The 19,211-nt window shown below is 41.5% G+C and overlaps 2 protein-coding genes across 2 annotated transcripts in view; both read left to right on the forward strand.

The window, feature by feature from the left end:
- The first annotated feature begins 612 nt into the window (after positions 1-612).
- On the forward strand, positions 613-14,333 carry dcaf13 (ddb1 and cul4 associated factor 13). Its single transcript, XM_042425005.1, has 11 exons — positions 613-826; positions 1,838-2,037; positions 2,151-2,258; positions 2,363-2,452; positions 2,640-2,795; positions 3,113-3,190; positions 3,294-3,376; positions 3,456-3,620; positions 4,875-5,010; positions 12,180-12,343; positions 12,888-14,333. Exons 1-11 carry the CDS (start codon positions 757-759, stop codon positions 12,973-12,975), a joined length of 1,338 nt encoding a protein of 445 aa, XP_042280939.1. The 5' UTR covers positions 613-756; the 3' UTR covers positions 12,976-14,333.
- Positions 14,334-15,953: 1,620 nt separating this feature from the next.
- rims2a (regulating synaptic membrane exocytosis 2a) overlaps positions 15,954-19,211 on the forward strand; it is a 150,262-nt gene continuing 147,004 nt past the window's right edge. The window contains exons 1-2 of the mRNA XM_042423514.1: positions 15,954-16,159; positions 16,656-16,859. Coding sequence (XP_042279448.1) covers positions 16,672-16,859 — 188 coding nt within the window. The 5' untranslated portion in view covers positions 15,954-16,159; positions 16,656-16,671. The remainder of the gene's footprint in view (positions 16,160-16,655; positions 16,860-19,211) is intronic.

The raw sequence follows: 19,211 nt of genomic DNA on the forward strand, positions 1-19,211 counted from the left end.
CGGTCTCACTTTAGCTAAATTTTGCAACTTGATACTTCTTTACCTGTCTGATGCAACGACGCCACAAGGAAGACTGAACTTACTTTTTAGTACTTTGGAAAAATGTACTGTTGGGTTCACTACATATGACAGGAATCTCTGCCCGCCGTCTCTATTTGATTTATTTGCTTGTAGTGTTTTGGCCAAATTTCATATTCATAAATCCAAATTCTTAAACAAAAAAACAAACTTTTCAGAGCTGACTGTCCATATCAAACAATAGGTCTTCAATATCTGAATGGACAAACAAAAGTATAACCACTGTAAGCTTTACATACTATTTATTTAACTTTTTTAAAATTGTTTTTTAACACAACCTTTAGTCCACCTTGCGTGTTTTTGAGGTGCTGTAAACTTGTTGTATACTTGTTTCAATAAAGCTGTTTAAAAAAAAGGACCTGGCTTCCCACAATGCAATGCGACTCCAAGCTGCCTATTTTTTTTCCTACCCGCTTTCTGAGAAGTCCCGCCTTACTCTGTTTCTGATTGGCTAGAACTCGTTGCATGCGTTGATTAGATTGGTTTAGATAAGAATATCAAGGTCAGAGCCAATCAGAGGCAGAGTAGGGCGGGTCTTCGCAGAAAGCGGGTGGAAAAAAAACAACTAACGCTTTTTCAACACATGGCTGGTGAAAGCTGTGCTTGCTGATATTTTTCTTCTGAAAAGTTAACCTCACTGCGTTTTAAGTGTGTGTTCATACTTCATTCTGCTGCCAAATGAAAGTCAAAGTCCTCTCGAGGAACCCGGACGATTATGTCCGGGAGACCAAACTAGATATTCAGCGCGGTAAGTGAGAAACTGTAAACTCTGCGAGGCTAATCACAGCCTGCTAGCAGTTAGTTCTAATGCTTTGCTCTGCAAACAGGAGCTGTAAAACATATCCTCATACTTGTTTTTTAATGTGGCAGTCACGCCAGGTACTGTTACAAACTCTGAGGATGTGACTAATAAAAGGTAATTTAACTAACTCAAAAGAAACACGTTCGCTGTCTGATATAAACATGAGCATCATTTAGCATTTGTAGGCTATGTATTAGCTAACATTTGATTCATGGTTGAAACACACTAATGTTAGTTGTAAGCAGATGTAAGCCTTTATTAATGTTTTTGTTAACAACTTAGTCCTCCTGTTGTAAATGGAGGATGGTGTATAAACAGATCATAAATGTCAAAATAGTAAAATGCAGTTGTAATCATATAAGATATGTCTTCATAGAAGAAGTTATAATTGTTAACAAATGCTGTACTTTACATAGCGTTGTCCTTATAACTACAAACCATTTATTAAATGTATATATAGTTATTAGTCATACTGAGACATATGAAACAAGTGAAAAGGTTGGTAAATTAAATATTTGTATGAATTGCCATTGGAGGTCATATACATGTCAAGGTGGGATTACAGACTATGGTGAAAATGTTTCAGCTCTATCTCAGATATTTGCTTTATTCAGAAATGACCATTAGTACAATGTTTACTTGAGCTCTTATGATTTAAATGTCAATGCATCACCTATAGAGTCTTCTTTTTTCAAGGGCGTGCATTTAATTAAGAATTTTATCACACAAACATTGTAAATATTTCAAAATTGCATATGGAAAAACACCAAAATGTATCTTTGTGCCATTTGTCTAAACATAGAATTCACTGTAAGTCTTAAGCCATATAATGAATAAAATGAGTGTTTATGTTATATGCTGTAACTTTCTCTAGCTTTCTGCAATCATCGTATTGCAGGTTTGTGGTGAGATTTTTTTAATTAATATCATCATATGTGACTACTGTCTGTGTTTTAGTCCCTAGAAACTATGACCCAACCCTACACCCGTTTGAGGTGAGCAGAGAGTACACCCGGGCTCTGAATGCTACTAAGCTGGAGAGGGTGTTCGCCAAGCCTTTCCTGGCCTCCTTAGACGGGCATAGAGATGGGGTGAACTGCATGGCCAAGCACACCAAGAGCCTCTCCACTCTGCTGTCTGGCTCCTGCGATGGAGAGGTAACTATCTCATATATACGCTTGTTACTCCACAGATAATTGCATTTGTTAAACCTTTTAGAACTGTGACATAAAGCACAAAACCTTAACTGGATGTTTAATTTGATCCTCAGGTGAAAGTGTGGAATCTGACCAAACACGAGTGCGTCCACACGCTCCAAGCGCATGAAGGTTTTGTCCGAGGAATGGCCGTCCGCTACTGTGGAACATCCTTCTTCACGGTGACTGCAGCCCATCATAAGAATGTTTAGGATTATTACACTTATTTTGAAACTGTTCTCTAATACAGCTTCTGTTCTGTATTTCAACATGATGCCTGTAACAGGTTGGTGATGACAAAACAATCAAACAGTGGAAAATGGAGGCACCGGGGTACGGAGAAGAAGAGGAGCCGCTTAACACAATTCTGGGCAAGGTATGATCAGTTGGTAATCAGCTGTAGTATTTTAATCAGAGCTGTGGCTACATCATGCTGCTGTAACATCCTGCTCTGTAAGTCACCTTCACCTCTGACTAGATTTCATGAGAATAAGTGAATCATTATTATTATTATTATTATTATTATTATTATTATATTTAAAAATGATCCTTGTCCCTTGCAGACAGTCTTTACAGGGCTTGACCATCACCAGAAGGATGCTGTGTTTGCAACGTGCGGCCAGCAGGTGGACATCTGGGACGAACAGAGGAGCAGCCCGATCCGTTCTTTCAGCTGGGGTGTAGACAGTTTCAGCTCTGTCCGCTTTAACCCCGTGGAGGTGAGACACCAAATACCTACCACACTAACACGGGTCTCGTTCTGTCACAGAGCGATGAACGCTTTTGCCATTTCTACTGTGCACTTATTCTCCAAGCGGTCACAAGATGAATCTAAGGAGTCCATAATAAAACAATCTGAGAAGGGAACATTATTCTTTGATCGACCCCTCACAGCTCCTGGACAAATGCAACCTGAGACGATGGGTTGCAAGTAGATATTTCTTTGTAGTACGCGGTCACAAACTTATTTTAAGCTGACGCCCTGCTGATACCTTTTTTACATTTCTGGACTGTAATGATCTTTGTGTTTCCTCAGACTGAACTTCTGGCAAGCTGCGCCTCTGACAGAAGTATAGTGCTGTATGACATGAGAGAATCAGCCCCACTTAAAAAGGTAGGGTCCCACTGTTCAGTTTGTGCAGGAATATACCTCTTTTTTTCCTCCACTTTTATTCACAATGATGTATATCTGCTGTGTGTTTTCATTTCCTCTTTAGGTTATCATGACAATGAGGAGCAACACATTATGCTGGAACCCTATGGAAGCCTATTACTTCACATGTTCAAATGAAGACTATAAGTGAGTCAACCTCCTGTCCAGTGGTTCACAGGAATAATATCATACCAATGCTAATGTTTGTGTCTCTTTGTTTCACCAGCCTCTACACATACGACATGAGGTACCTGGACCGGCCAGTCACGGTGCACATGGACCACGTGTCTGCAGTGCTGGATGTTGACTATTCTCCCACTGGGAGGGAGTTTGTATCCGCCAGTTTTGACAAGACCATCCGCATCTTCCCCAAGGACGGTGGCCACAGTAGGTCAGTACAACCCTTATCACATTTGTCAAAAATTACCATTGTTTCATAGTTTTTTTGCAGCAGTATTAATGTTTAAATATAGCTGATGCTATTAGTAATAGTGTTTCTGGGGTCTATAAAGTTTATTATGTTGTTTTTGTTTATTCATGATCAGAGTTTGTTTATTGGATCATGTCTCACTCTGTAATTGATTCATTGAGACTTGAGTCAAAAAATGGTTTATCCAACAATGAAAATGTTTGAAAGCCTGATCACTATGCTGTCAAACATATTAAAATACGAAGGTTAAAAGTCCCAGAACTACAAACTAAACGTGGCACTCATCAGGGTTTTCACTGACTCTGGTTTGTACCGGATAATCCTGATTAAGACTGTAGGCTGTATCGTTGTCTGTTGTACAGTTAATTGTGTGACCTTTTTCACGGTAGGAAAAGCACAGGAGGAAACAATAAAATGAATGATGGCTGAATTCCATTTAGCTGCTTCAGTTTCAGGGTCCTGGTATTGTGCATGCTGGCTCACTGTCACACTGTCATCACTAATATTAGTAACACCTGCGCTTTCCCTACTATGACAAGTTAAAATGTCTGGTCGATTGGCTAGCATAGATACTAATATTTGCTAGTTAACAAAGCTAATATTGGGATGCTAACCATTTTAACTGACCTTCCCAGCCACAAAAAAATGCAGCCATTGTCTGATTGCAGAGTGACGTCATGATAGATGCAGTATTGTTGGCACGTTTGTCAAGCTCAAATACAAACAATAGGCACAGTTGTGTCACAGTGGCTGGAGGCACGTTTTAAGGCACAGGTTGGTCACGGCTTTGAATGCTATGTAGGTACCGTGCGTTGTAGAAACAGTTGACTTGACTATAAGCAGAAGTATAGTATTTTTCCACAGCACATATTTTGAAATGTCACAGCAGGAAAAGCACAAGTGACTCTTTATTAATCGTTATTAATGTTTGATGTACACTTGTGCTTTTCATCATTTGACATGTGTGCTGTGATAAAGGTTTCTTGTTTGTATGTGACAAAAAAAGATTGATGCAAAATCCACAATAACTAACCTTAAACCTTAAAAGACATTTGAAGACCCCTAGGAGCAGCCTAGCATTCCTGTTCAGTGTGTTTAACCTTGTGTTTGCTAATGCTGGATTCTGAGCTTGATTTGGCTGTTTCCTAACAGCTAATGAAGGCACTGTATTGCCACATTTACTTATCCTTTTTTTTTCCTCTTTTTGGTAATCAGGGAAGTGTACCACACAAAACGCATGCAGCACGTCATCTGCATAAAGTGGTCAGCAGATAACAAGTACATCCTGAGCGGTTCAGATGAAATGAATATCCGATTGTGGAAAGCCAATGCAGCTGAGAAACTAGGAGTGGTAAGTGCTGCCTCTCCTTCCCTCTACGCAGAGACCGATAGCACACACTGATTACACCTGGCGACTTAGCTAACAGACCAGGACGGTGTCATTGCTCAAGGAAGTGCATAAACTCCTGCTTTCCCTTTACATGCAATTTCATCTTAAACGTAGCTTTTTGATGGCTTCATGGTTATTTCTCACCATATTGTCTGTAATGCATTAAACGGTTAGCAGCTATATTTTCCTCAGCTATCAGACTTACTGTATCTCTCTCCAATGTATTACCTGACTTTGTTTTATGAGCTGCATTCTTCAACACAGCCATGGCCCTGTGCCCACCTCAGCAGGGTAAGAGTGTGTGTGACTATGCCAGGAGAGACGGCACTACTGTTGCCAAATGCCCTGATGGATGCTGACTTAGGGTAGAATCACTCTCAATAAGTACAATGTACCAATTGGCACAGCTGCACTAGCGGCAGGTGGAAATCCAAAAAAACTCCAAAGCTTGTGCAGTCGTCCGACAAACCAGTAACAAAAGACTCAAGCTGCCAGATCATATCCTTTTTTCAGACACATCTCCACTGACTCTTACTGTCTCTTGGTTAGTGAGTGCCACATACAGATGGGTGACAGATTAAAGGAAAAACCTGAATAAATGAGTGGAGAAACATGACAAATGCAGATGCTTCCACACAGGTGCACTGGGTGCACTGCATGGTACAATTAAGCGATTAACATCCACTCATGCTCTGGCATGTATAAAACTGTCTCTTACTGTCTCTTGGTTAGTGAGTGCCACATACAGATGGGTGACAGATTAAAGGAAAAACCTGAATAAATGAGTGGAGAAACATGACAAATGCAGATGCTTCCACACAGGTGCACTGGGTGCACTGCATGGTACAATTAAGCGATTAACATCCACTCATGCTCTGGCATGTATAAAAATGCTGAGCAGGCCTAGTTGATTCTGATTTTGTATCAAGATGGCAAGAGGAAAAGATGTAAGTGACTTTGAAAGAGGGTTCATTGTTGGGGCAACGGATGGCAGGAGCTTCAGTCACAAAGACTTCTCAGCTGGCTGGTGTTTCAATAGAAACGGTGACGAAAGTGACATCTGCATTTACATCTATGGGAAAGTAAATAAGGTTGGAATTTGTGGCCGACAGCCACATTTGATGACCATGATTCTCGTGCATTAGTGCGATATGTAAGGAAAAACAAAAGAGCAACTCTTCCTCAGGTGACTGAGAGTGTCAGTGCAGGACGTGACTGTGTCGCAGACTGTGTCAGCAAAAACCGTCCGTTGACAATTACATTTAGAGGGATATTACAGTAGGGCTGCAGTGCATAAACCTCTCATTACAAAGATGAATGCACATATGAGAGTTCAGTGGTGCAAAAACCATAGGCACTGGTCTACAGAGATGTTAAAACGGTCAGATGAGTCATCCTTCACCATGTTCTTGATAAGTGGTCGAGTGCATGTGTGGTGTAAAACCAAGAGAACAGTACAGGTGTGAATGTTTGACCCCTACAGTGAGGGGATCTGGTGGCTCTGTTATGCTATGGGGGGTATTTTGCTGGCATGATTTGGGTCCACTTGTCCCCTTAGAGAGAGGGGTGACAGCAAATCATTATACAGTTGTTCTGAGTGATCACCTTTATCCTATGATGAAACATTTCTATTCTGATGGGAGTGGTCTCTTCTAGGATGACAAGCCCCGATTCACAGGGCATGAGGGGTCACTGAATGGTTTGAGTATGAAAATGATGTGAATCATATGCTATGACCTTCACAGTCACCAGATCTCAACCCAGTTGAACACCTATGAGGGACTTTGGTCTGACATATTAGACAGTACTCTCCACCACCATCATGGAAACACCAAATGAGGGAATATCTTTTGAAGAATGGTGTTCGACCCTCCACTAGAGGTCAGAGACTTGTAGAATCAATGCCAAGGCACATTGAAGCTGATCTGGCAGCATGTGGTGGCCCAACACCTTACTAAGACTCTTTATGTTGGTTTTTCCTTTTAATTTGTCACCCATCTGTATATTTTATTCAGATAATATAGGCTGTGTTAGCAGAAATGATGGTCCTAATGTTATGTTATGCTCACCTGTCAAATAAAACCTCCTTTAAAATGCCGGGAAGTGTTCCAATGCCCCAAATACCAGTTATGGCTGAATAATAAAGATCAATGGCATCTTGTGTGCCATCTCCAACAGCCATCTTTCATTCCTAATCGGATTCACTCTTGCTTATTCTCTTAATGCAGCTCCAGAGTGGAAAATTGGCCCGCTTTTGGCACTTGTTTTACTGTCACAGTGTAAGAGAAGATTTATTCGCAAGCTTTGCACTTAAAGAGATCAGACAAGGCCTGCTCTTATCAGCAGTTTAAATCAGCCAATCACTTAAAGCGGGCCACTCTGAACATAATGAAGCATTAACAATCAAGTTGTACTGAAAGGGTCTTTAATTATCAAGAAATGCTGAAATGCTGAATCAAGGGTTTGTCTCTGTCTAAAGGCATCCCACTGGACTGATCATGACTTCTTTATCAGCTGCTGCACTTTTTTTTTTTTTTTGGCGTAACTTTTCATGCAACATTTGACTCCACTCTGTAAATTTGTCCTAAACATGTGGAATTAATCTACTCTTATTTTAAATGTATGTCTTTAGACAGGAACAGACTCATCATAACCAACTGATCTGAGATTGGAAAAGCATCTAAATTGTTTAGAAAAGTTGGGATTGATGATTGACATTGACTCGCTCTGTTAGCGTTTGACTTATCAGCTCAATTAATTTAATGACCTAATATTAATCGATTGACCATCAGTCATGATAAGTCAGTTATACGCTCACCGAGTTGATTGCTGACATCTGGGAACAGGGCGATATCGTCTACACATGCTGCGTAATGAAAGCGGCACGTCAGCAGCAGCAGCTTCAACCCTCCGTCAGCGTCTACACCGGAAGAAGCGTTCAGCCACAGTTCGGCTGTGTAGTCACCTGAGTTTTGGCTCCCCAATACACAATCAATGTAGCTACACATGTTAAAAGCCTTTAAGAACCTTCCTGTACGAGCGAAACGAAAACCATTACACTGTTTAAACAGCCGTATTGATTAAAGTAGATCTGTTCCGAGATGGACGACTGAAAAACGCAGCTGAAACACAACCTGCATTGATGTGTGTGTAAGAAACATGAGCAGTCAGACAACCACACAGATTTTCACCAAACCTGCAGGTTAACTAACTCAATTTATTTAAGTACAAAATTAAAAAACTATAAACATCCATCATAATTGCTGTACTTCTGTACTTTATGAATCAGATAATGACTAAATTGTTGGCTTGTTTACAACCTGTCTGATTGATGCTCATTTCTTTCCTCCACTGACTTGTCACCATGCTCCCCAGTGTCCACAGTTACATCAGTGAATACAGTGTTATGATAACTTATAGAAATGAAAGCCAAATCTTTAACAATGCGACCCAGTTTGTAATAATTCTGGTAACTGACAGTCTGATGAATGCCTCGGTGAGTAAAGGTCAGCGCCGTGGTTTTGATCCTACAGAGCAAGTATCTGAAGTATGTTTAGAGAGTCAGAGTGAAACCTCTTCCTGATTTATGCAGCTCTGCTTGTGGCTGCATTTTCCCCCCTCACAGTACAGTACTACCTGCACTCTGTTAAATCTGCTTCATCAGCCGTTAAAACACCCAGTCACGACTGTTACCATCGGATGCAGTTTCTTGAAGCTGATTTTTGTTTGTTTGCTTGTTTTTCATCTAGACCAGATTTGCTGGTTGGTTATAGTTTTCAATATTTTCTAACAGAAGTAGGAGTTTTTTGGCATATCTGCACCGAACGGGTTGCAACTTTAGTTTTTGAGCATCAATTGAATTTCAGTTTCTGCTGTCGTCTTTCTGTAGCCTGGTCAAACTTTTTGGAAAACACAACAAAGTAAATTGAAATGTATCGCTAGAGGTGACAAAATCAGACAGTTTTCTTTTTCCGCTTCCTCACGGCTGTCTACACGGCTGTCTACCGTTTAATCTCTCTGTTGCGATTGCAAACCCGTTAGATCCAATGTTTCTGTGTCCTTTGCTAAATTTCCCGCTAGATATCTAATGATCGTTTCTCTAAATATAATTCTTTCAACCAAAATCAAAACGAAACATCCTCTGCTGTCTTGTTGAGATTATACAAACAGTGTTTAGCAGGCTAACCGTGTGTGTATGCAGGGGGAATAAGTTTAGTCCAACAGAATCAGCATCTAACAGCTCTTCTCCAACAAATTGAATCCGAGACAAATCATTGCTTTTAATTAGAATAAAAGCCTTCCAGTAGGGCAGCCTCAGCCAAGACGAGTCCGAGGAGCCGCTGGTTGTTATGAGAGATGGAGAGGGAGGGATGTTGTTGAGCTGGTGTCTTCACTTTTTAACAGACATTGATTCAGTTTTGAATGAGCAGGTTGTCAATCTGCAGTTACTGCTTACTGTACAGGCCAGCGTTTTATGATCAAGACAGCATACAGTAACCGTCACTAATTGGTGAAATACCACCTGAGCAGAGTACGAGATGCATCTTTTTAGGCTTGCATGGTCTTCTTTGGATGTTCTTTTTCTTTTCAGACAAATTAAACTGTATTTAGTGCATTCAAACCACACATTTGATCCACAGTGCTGAGCCTGTTTTTGTACTAAGTAAAATTAGATGATTTGATGCCTCTTGTGGTTACAACAAACCCACCTGTCACATCACTTCACAGAAACAAGGAAGGCCTGTGGAAAACACATGAAGAAATGCTTCATTCCTGGAAAAAGGAACACTTCTCTCACCATAGAAACCCAAGACCCTATAACTTACATCACTTACAGTCGTGCTACAGGAATAGACATAACTTTACAAGTTAAATGCCTGTAATGAGACCACTGACTCATCTCCAGGGGGAGTTTCAGCAGTGCAGAGTCAGCGAGGGTCATTCTCTGTTTGCAGCTGTGTGTTCTGATCAACAGTAGAAACTAATAAGACAACAGCAGTGTTTGTTCACATGTCTAAGAAGATATATCTTACCTGAAAAGTCTACTTATGTGGCCGTGAAAGGACCTCTTATGGCTGTTGTCTCTAGAAGTAATGTGACATTGTTCTAGGGAGGAGGTCCAGGATCATGATCTTTTCCTAGTAGTTATATTTGTACAAACCTTACTCATAACAATTGCAGATCAGAAAACAAGTAATAAATTATATATTTACACCCATATAATTACTAGTTATACAAAATCATCCTTATAGAAAGACGCTAATTCAAAATCACACCCCAAAAACATTTTATTAAACAAAAAAGATGAGTATTGATACAGCTACAGCTATAATGTAGTCTTTACTCTTTCATTTACATCTGATGCACTTGTTTCAGTTTCCACTGGGGCGCTGCAATACTTCCCCCATGTCAAACAGCAGCTTACAATCCTCTATAATAATCAACAAAAATGTTACAGAACAAACTGTGTATGCCGACCTATTAGCAAACTCTTAAGCCAAACCTACCCAGCAGTGTCATTTCTTCTAGCATAACATAACTGAATCTGTGTCGTGGAGTGAATCAAGTCGAGTTGCATTGTGGGCACCAGGTTTTGACAAGGAAGAAGTTGCTTTCAAATGTTTCAGCACCAAGGACAGCACTCAGCACTCTACGTGCATCGATTGACTGATGGTTCAGAACCACCACTGATAGACAGCGACAGACCAGCTGTCTTTCTTACACAAGAATAACAAACATAAAATAGACACGGCTGCCTACATCACTATACAAGGCCTATTCATTCCCATACAAAGTAGACAGTCAGTGTTGTGGAGTAGACACTCTACAGACAGCGACACTGACAGGTGCTGAGATGCAGTAAGCATGGAGTTAAACAACAGATTAATCTAACATTCTGATGGATTCTTCATAATCAAAAGAATTAGTTAATAAAGACTAATTATGGATATTTCACTCACCAACTGTTGTCTGTGCTCAGCCTTCTGTAGTTTTGTGTAATGTTAGTCCATTTGTGTGAACAAAATAATCTGAAACCTTGTACTTATCACAGTCCCTTTTCAAAACTTCATCCTCCTCTCCTTCATGGTGGCAAACCTGCCAACCACTTTGTCGGTGTTCATGTCCCGCTCAATTCACAGTAAAGTGAGTTTGAATTGTCTGGCCTCATCAAATGCACAAACACAAATAGCTCTTAATGAGCCTCAGATGGCTGAAACTTCATCTTGTGAGTTTCATTCATCACAAACATAAAAAGACACGAATATCTCATATTTTGGCTAAAGTTTTCAGTGAAGTTAGTCATAAACTCTGAATCGCTGCTTCTTTCTTTATAGAAAAAGTTAAGAGAGTTAAGCTCTAATATTCCTGCTGCGCTGCCCTGTTGGGTCGCGTGCTTCGTCCCCAGCGGGGCTCCGACTGAGCGTGGGCCCTGCGGCGGTCGCCCCCTCAGGCCCAGCGGTCGCTCTGCTTATGTCTGCATCGATTTTGATCCTTTTTTTTTTTTTTTACTTTCCATTATGAGTCTGACAATGTTACAGGAGTGCAATGCTAAAGCTGAAAATGCTCTTTTAAAAACCCAGTGCTATTAATTATTCCCATAGATTACTAAATGATCACAATGAGAATGTTAACAAAACATGCAGCAGTCACTTTGTAGCCTTCTCCATACAAAATTTAAGGTTTTTTTTAAAGTTTTAAGATAAAGAAACCTATACTAAAATATGCATTCATGAATTCTGCAGTCAAAATGTAGAAATCTAAGAAGTATTTTGTGTTTTTTGATGTTTTGTCCTGCCAGTCCATTATTGTGCATATGCCACATTAGTTAATTTGCGATTTGATTAGATTTTTTTGGTCAGTCAATGTTTCCTCAGATGGGTTCTGAAAACACAATTAAAAGTACCTATTTGGTCATTTAGTTTGGAGGACTTGTAGCTCAGAAAATCGTCAGTGTGTAGGCATCGTTGTCAGTATTGAAGGCAGTGTGTCCTTTTTCCTAAGAAGGTTCCATCTTGGTCCACTCCTTGTCACATTTTGTCTCTCACTTTGTCCACTCTTCATGTCCCCAATCATTTGTTCCTGTTTGTTCACTTTCATATAAGCAACTCTTCCTCCCTGATGTCTTGTAGCTGGCCCCCAGAGAGAGAGAGGCCGCCAACTACAGTCAGAAGCTGAAGGAGAAGTTCCAGCACCACCCGCAGATCCGACGCATCGCTCATCATCGACATCTGCCCAAGAGCATCTACCACCAGACCAAGGAGCTGAGGGTTATGAAGGAGGCTCGCCGTAGAAAGTGCGTATTCATCACTAGAATATGAGCTCATTTAGCTATAGGAACGGCATGAAGTCCCCTCTGTGTCCGTGTAAAGGTGATGGTGACTTGGGCTGCTGCCAGGATAGGTCTGACCTATGCAGTCACACCCGCCTAATGGAAAATCTCACAGATGGGACTGTCCCCCTATGACATGGTCTCAGTAGGCCTTACATACTCATTTACAGCTTGTATGGTGGATTGATTGTCCCAGTATGCCCTGCCGTCCAGTGATTCATAGCTCAGTCTGTGTTTTTTTTTTTTCTGTAATTACTGGCAGTATTGTGATACATCAGACGTGTGTTTGGACTGTGAATGATTTACTATCTGTGGTTTATGCATTATTTTCAGGGCACATTAGTGAAGTCAGTGACGTAGGTGTTAGGTCAACAGTCTCATATTCAATCTCTTCTTCCACCTTTCTGATTTCTGACCTCACCCCCCTCCCTCTCCCCCCTCCCTCCCTCTCCTGAATATTCTCACCAGCAGACTGACTCGTTCACGGCTCTTCCTTCTTGTTTTTCAGGGAGAGAAATGTCCGCAAACACAGCAGACCAGGAACTGTGCCGGTGGTGTCTGAGAAGGAGAAGCACGTTGTGACTGTGGTCAAATAAACAGACGTGAAGAAGAGTGCGGAAGACCCAGGAGCTGCATTAGAGAGGCAAGGTGGAGCCCAAGATCACAACCTCATGGGACATGTTCAGACTGCTCTCACTTCACAATAAAAAAACGCAGCATTTGGGCAACTGTGGGAACAACTTTCAAGTGACACGTTACTTGAAGGTACAAGGACACATACTGTAAATGCATATTAACAACAAATCAAAACGTTCACCTTCCATTATTAAAGAAATAGTTTGATGTTTTGGAAAATACACTTCCTAAAATGTTACACTATTCCTTTAAATCAAAGATCTTTGTACATTAACACAGTGCAGTTGTAAGATTCCCTTTACACAGGCTCTGATGTAATACAATTGTGATACTATACTGTCCATGTCTGGCTTTGAGCAAGTAGGCATTTTCCATCACAGGATCCACAACCAGCACAATAATTTGAGAAATTTCAGCAGATTAAAGTGTCCACTGTTTAAAGACTGTCGGTTTACTTGATGCCTATTTACACAAATGCAAAAATCAGCGTTCACCATGGTTTAATTCAAGACTAGTATTTCCATAAATGAGGTTCAATAAATGTCACCAGAGATGGTGTAAAGCTGTCAGTAAGCTTCAAATGCACAAGGTCATACGCTTTGTTGTCCAACCACATCTGTGTAGCTGTTATAAATTCCAAACTCGAAGGTGAGTCAGAAAGCCTGATGTCACAGCCTCCTCCTGGCTGGATCCCCAGTCTTTCTCCAAGAACTCTGTTTTTTTTGCCTGTCTTCATAATTTAAAAGGGAGAAAAATGTACAAATGGGGCTAATAAGGGCTGCGCACTTTGGAACAGTCTCTCCATGAAGGCATTCATGAATGCCTTCAATTCATAAATACAAAAAGTGATGGAAGTAACTGTCTAGAGAGAGTTCAAACCCTGCCTGAAGGTGGCCCTTCACTGCGTAAAGCTGCTGTTATTGCAAGATGTTTCTGCCCTGCGATGTCAGAAAAGGGATGCCAGATGTTGTTGGATATTCCAATGAGCATTACTTTTGAAGCATTGTGAGGCCTTGGAAAACTTTTATTTATCTGCAGTGGAATTTTTTTATTTTCTTCTTTCAGCCATTGTACCGGACATCAAATCCTGAAGTTTGGAAAATAACCGGCCTAAACGAGCGCATGAGTGGGTGTCTTACAAACAAAAACAGCTAGTTAACATTTCTTACGTCAGTTTTTCCCTTTTTTCTCCAGGTTTTGAAATTCCTCATGGGATAGGTAACATTTTTTTGTAGAGAACATACTTCACTCAAAATCTGTATGTATGTGATTGACACACTGTCTGCTGATGTGTATTTATAATAAACCTCTAAACTAATTCATGCTTTGTTTACATGTCATTTGGTAGGAGGCATGAGCAGAATCACAGGTGTCAGACTTGACACAAGTTCCCTCTTGTTGTTTGACGTGGTGCTAATTTACTTACAGCCGTAATGAGGTGGAGGCTCTATCCTCTTAATGTTGTCCTTCAAATCCTATCAACACTGCAGCCTGAGAGAGAGAGAGAGATGTCTTTGGGAAAGGGTTGGGGATCAAGGGAGGGATTTTAGTCCCGAGTCAGAACTGAGAAAGGGGCAAAATGGTTGGAGTCACCTCATGAGTGTGGAAATGGTCTGATTACGCCACAAACATGATGGTGTAATCAGACTGAAGCATCAGGGTGTCTCCAGCTGCTGAAACAGTACATTTTGGTTGTACTATCTAAATGCCCTGTCCTGTTTTAATTACTTAATTCTTCTGTAAAAGGGCTGCAACTATTTTTTTCATGATCAGTTATCAAAATCTGTTACTTTCTCAATTTGTCAGTCAATCGTCCGGTCTATAAAATGTCAGAAAATAGGGAAAAAAATGCTCATCATAAGTTCACAGAGTCCATGGTGATGTCTTCAAATGTCATGTTTTGTCCGGCCAACAGTCCAAAACCTAAAGATTTTCAATCCATTATTAATGAAGACTAAGAAAATCTGAAATATTTGACATTTGAAGAGCTGGAACCAGTGGCTGTTTTTGCTGTACAAGTCACAATCAAGTAAAAAAAAAAAAATGTTTTCACAGTGACGTGCATCAACACAGCTGACGGGGTTTGTGTAATTGTTTGAGCTCAGTTTTCTTCCATGCATCATCACCGAATTTCTCACATCACCTGGCAACAAAGCCACTGTGTACTGTACACTGCATAAAAACACAGCACTGACCGGTGTTACACCATATTTGGTCACCCATCACATTCTATGACCTCCAGTGTTGGAAAAAAAATACTTAGATCCTTTACTTAAGTAAAAGTATCAATACCAAAATGTAAAAATACTTCATTACAAGTAAAAATACTGCATTTAAAATCCTACTTAAGTAGAAGTGTAGAAGCGAAATTTACTTAAAGTACTAAAGTAAAAGCACTAATATTTTGTGCTTTTACTTTAGTACTTTAAGTAGGATTTTAAATGCAGAATTTTTACTTGTAATTGAGTATTTTTACAATGCGATATTGATACTTTAATTAAGGATCTGAGTACTTCTTCCAACACTGCAGGTCACAGAATCTGATAGGTCACCAAATACCGGAACCACTGTCACACCTGCAGTTACAGTCACTGCAACTACAGTCATATTCTGTATTTATCTTGCCACTTCACATTTCCCCCTCTCACAGTGCTCATGATCTGGTTATGAAATATGCATGAAGCCTTTCCTGGCAGCTACAGCGCTGCTCCAGCTGCACACAGCCCTTCCAGTCCGCGTTTTTGCGGCTGCTATCTGCCTGCTGTCAATGAACATCCAAGCGCGTCCTCTCGGCTTTATTCTTCTACGTGTTTCCATCGCTCCGCCTCTTCTTCCTATCTGGATTTTTTTTCCCCCCTCTCTCTCACACGCTCTCTCTCTCTCTCCCCCTCTCTCTCTCTGTCTCTCTCTCTCTCTCCCCCCCCCCTCTCTCATTGCATCCATTTTTGTGCATTTAAGAAATCTCCAAGAATTACCAACCTGGAGGAAAGCGAGCTAAGCAGAGTGACAGAGGAGGGTTAAGGACTCCAAACGAAAACAAACAAGGACGGACCTGGCATCTTTTATTCCAACATGCGAGTACAACCTTTCTAAAGGATGGCAGCGATGGGTTAGACAGGATTTAACATGACTGCAAAATAAAAGGCAAGAGTTGTTTTTTTTTAATCCTCTGTAGCCTCTTTCTCCTACTTTTTCATCTCTGGATGGATGGAGGCTTGTGTTTGGAATACTACCTGAAGGTTGTAACCTACAGCCTTTGCTCTTTGCTTCTTTTAAGGGCATCCATTTCTAATCTTGAGTGTTTTCTGTGTCAGTAATGTTCATGTGTAAATTTGGCGTTTCAGCCTGCAACAGCTTAAATACTGCGAGCCTCACGTTTGCAGGCAGTCGGCTGCAGCGTATTTGCAAACCTCATCATGAGCATTAAATAGATGAGGATGAAGCCTGTAATTAATATTTTGACGCTTATTTCTGCAGCACAGTGTATGTGCATGATACTCCTAACTAAGATGTCATGCCGTCTGTAGCCACGGTGTCTCCAGCAACATCCCGACCGCCAATTTGAATTTTGACGGCATGAAATGTAACAAAAAAAAAGAGAGAAATGCTGCTGGTTGACGCTCCTTTTCTCGTTTTTTAGCCACTGTGTGTAAAAGATGTCTGCTCCACAAGGGCCCCGGGGCGGCGCTGGCCCTGCTGCTGCTGCTGCTGCTGCTGCCTCAGCGGCCGGCGCCATGCCGGAGATGCCGGACCTCAGCCACCTCACCGAGGATGAGAGGAAGATCATCCTCGGTGTCATGGACCGACAGAAGAAGGAGGAAGCGAAGGAACAGTCGATGTTAAAGTAAGAAACCGCGTTTTGTTTGTTGTATATGTAGCGTGGTGATAGTGGGGGAGCTGCTGCTGCTGTCATATAGCTAACCCCGGGTGTTTGTGGGGTTATTACCGTGTGAATTTCTATAATTGTGTCTCTGTGAGATACTGGTGGCTCATGTTGCCTCTTTGACATCCAAGCTAGAGCTTAAATAGTCGACTAGTAGCCGATGGGGGGCCGAAGGTGAGATGAATCTTTCCCTCGACTGCTCTCGACCCCCCCTTTTTTAGAAAACAGCCTACTTTTTATTGTAACGGTGGAGTATCGTTTCTCTAATGCGGCATGCTCTCCAACCTCTTTCCTCCACTTTTGTTGTATAGCTGTACTATGATGGGTTGGGTTAGCAGCAACGGGCGCCATTTTTCACGTAAAAAGCACGCCAAATGGCTTAACCTTTCCCCACGAACGTCACCGAGATTACACAATATGACACTGGAAAGATCATTTAAGGTGTCCTTTGTGGCGATGGCGCACGCAGGGTGTGTGTGATTTCAACGTTAAAGTCTCGGTGGAGATCCTGCCCCCCCCCCCCCTAACACCACCCCCACCACTACCCCCTCCCTCCTCCCTGCTCCTCTTGTGTACAGATGTCGCTCAGAGCGGTTCAGCACCACGGCGCTGTCCACTGTAGGGTTTTAGTTTTTAAGGTGGACCGGAGTGTTTCCGCCGTCATCCCTTTAACCTTTACTACGTGAGCCATAACTCTGTTTTATGGCGGAATATTACACTCTGCCGTCTTGCCCTGGTTATAAAAACACACTCACTTGATGTATTGTTAATTAAACAAATTATTTGACCTTCCAGGCTAATGAGGAGAGAGGGATTTCCGGGCATTGGCTTTAAATGTTTCCATCCTGTTGATTTTTTTGTTAGTTTCCCTTCTCCATTGAAAAAGATGCACATGCTTGCACGCTTGCATGTAGATAAAAGCTGATCTTTTTACAACAATGCAGGCTACTCTCACTCCTAATACTTAGCACTTCTCACTGCCTTTCTTGCTTGCTTTTTACATTTTAGTGCAGCAGCAATATAACCTTCTATATTGTGTCCAGGCTGCTTGCTGCAGCTGATAACTGATGAGTAAATCTATACAAATCTCTGTTAGAGATCTCTGGCAACTGTACTGGTGCTGTCACCTCCCAGCATGGCCAGTGACTTCAGTGGGTGAGGCGTGTGCCTCTGTCACTGGGAGCTTTTAAGAGACATTAGAGCGGTTGTTTTCCATCATCAGGTAAATGTTTGCACTAAGGCAGCATTCCTAATGGAGAGAAAGTTGTGCAATCCCTACCTAGTCCTGCTGCATGATAAACATGACTCATGTACTCCAAGACACGGCTACCTCAGCTGTGTGAATCATCCAGGCCTTTTCCGCCATCCCTCCCCTTTATACTGCGCCCCCCCTTCTCTTCCTCCCCTTCCTCCCCAATAGCTGAGTGTTTTTCCTATTTCTCTTTCTCTGAGGTAAAGGGGATTGTCAGTTTTAGTCACTCTTAGTCTGACAGTGATGTCAAAGCCGTGTCATGACTGAGCATGGGCAGAAGAGGCTGTTCTTTGCAAGGCACATGACTGACTTACTGTCTCACCATAATGTTAGGTAACTGATTGAAGGCCACAAAAGCTGAAGGCATGCAAGATGTCATAGGGGTCAAAAAGTCCTTTGTGCTGATTTCTTGCATGCTAATTTGCATGAGAATTATGTTTCCAGTATGGCTTCCCTCCTGCATGCCTTGGTTACTTGGAGCTTCATCTCACCATCATGCTGTACTGCAGATGCATATAACAGCTGACAAAAGAGGTGGAGTTAACACCATTTTGTTGTGTTTGTTGAAAGATTCTGATCAGTCAAAAGTGTGCAGGAGACCTCTTGGTTTCATAGTAAAGTTTTGGTTCAATATTTCGTACAACATATTGGTTAGTTTTACTGTGTTTGTTCTGTCTATACGGACAAGGTGACTCATCATGAGTCATCAAAACAGTAAATCCCCACTTTCTATACCTTATGAATCACACAAGCACAACATATCCTAAAGCAGCGTTAATATGCTCAGCCCTGGCGTAGGTACAACCGCAGCGGATTAACTTGTCATTGGATGGTTCGTAGCATTTCCAGCAGTGTCGGAAACAAAACACCCACACCGCAACATACCCAACCCTATAGCCTGTGCATCTGCGCTGTCGCAGTCACGGTCCAATCCTACAGCAGCTTGGATGGCTTTTCGGGAAAGTGGCAGTTTGAACATCGAAGTGTGTAATCTAACAGAGGGAATCCTGGGAAGATGGAGGGATGGAGAAGAGAGAGAGAGACAGAGAGAGAGAGAGAGA

The sequence above is a fragment of the Thunnus maccoyii genome, chromosome 10 (genome assembly GCF_910596095.1).
Source record: "Thunnus maccoyii chromosome 10, fThuMac1.1, whole genome shotgun sequence".
In the NCBI taxonomy this organism is placed as follows: Eukaryota; Metazoa; Chordata; class Actinopteri; order Scombriformes; family Scombridae; genus Thunnus; species Thunnus maccoyii.

Excerpts from the sequence above, each read along its gene's own strand:
- dcaf13 (XM_042425005.1), top strand. The coding sequence starts at position 757 with ATGAAAGTCAAAGTCCTCTCGAGGAACCCGGACGATTATGTCCGGGAG. Across the intron at positions 2,259-2,362 it reads GTGGAACATCCTTCTTCACG|GTTGGTGATGACAAAACAAT; the intron begins GTGACTGCAGCC and ends TGCCTGTAACAG. Across the intron at positions 2,796-3,112 it reads TCCGCTTTAACCCCGTGGAG|ACTGAACTTCTGGCAAGCTG; the intron begins GTGAGACACCAA and ends GTGTTTCCTCAG.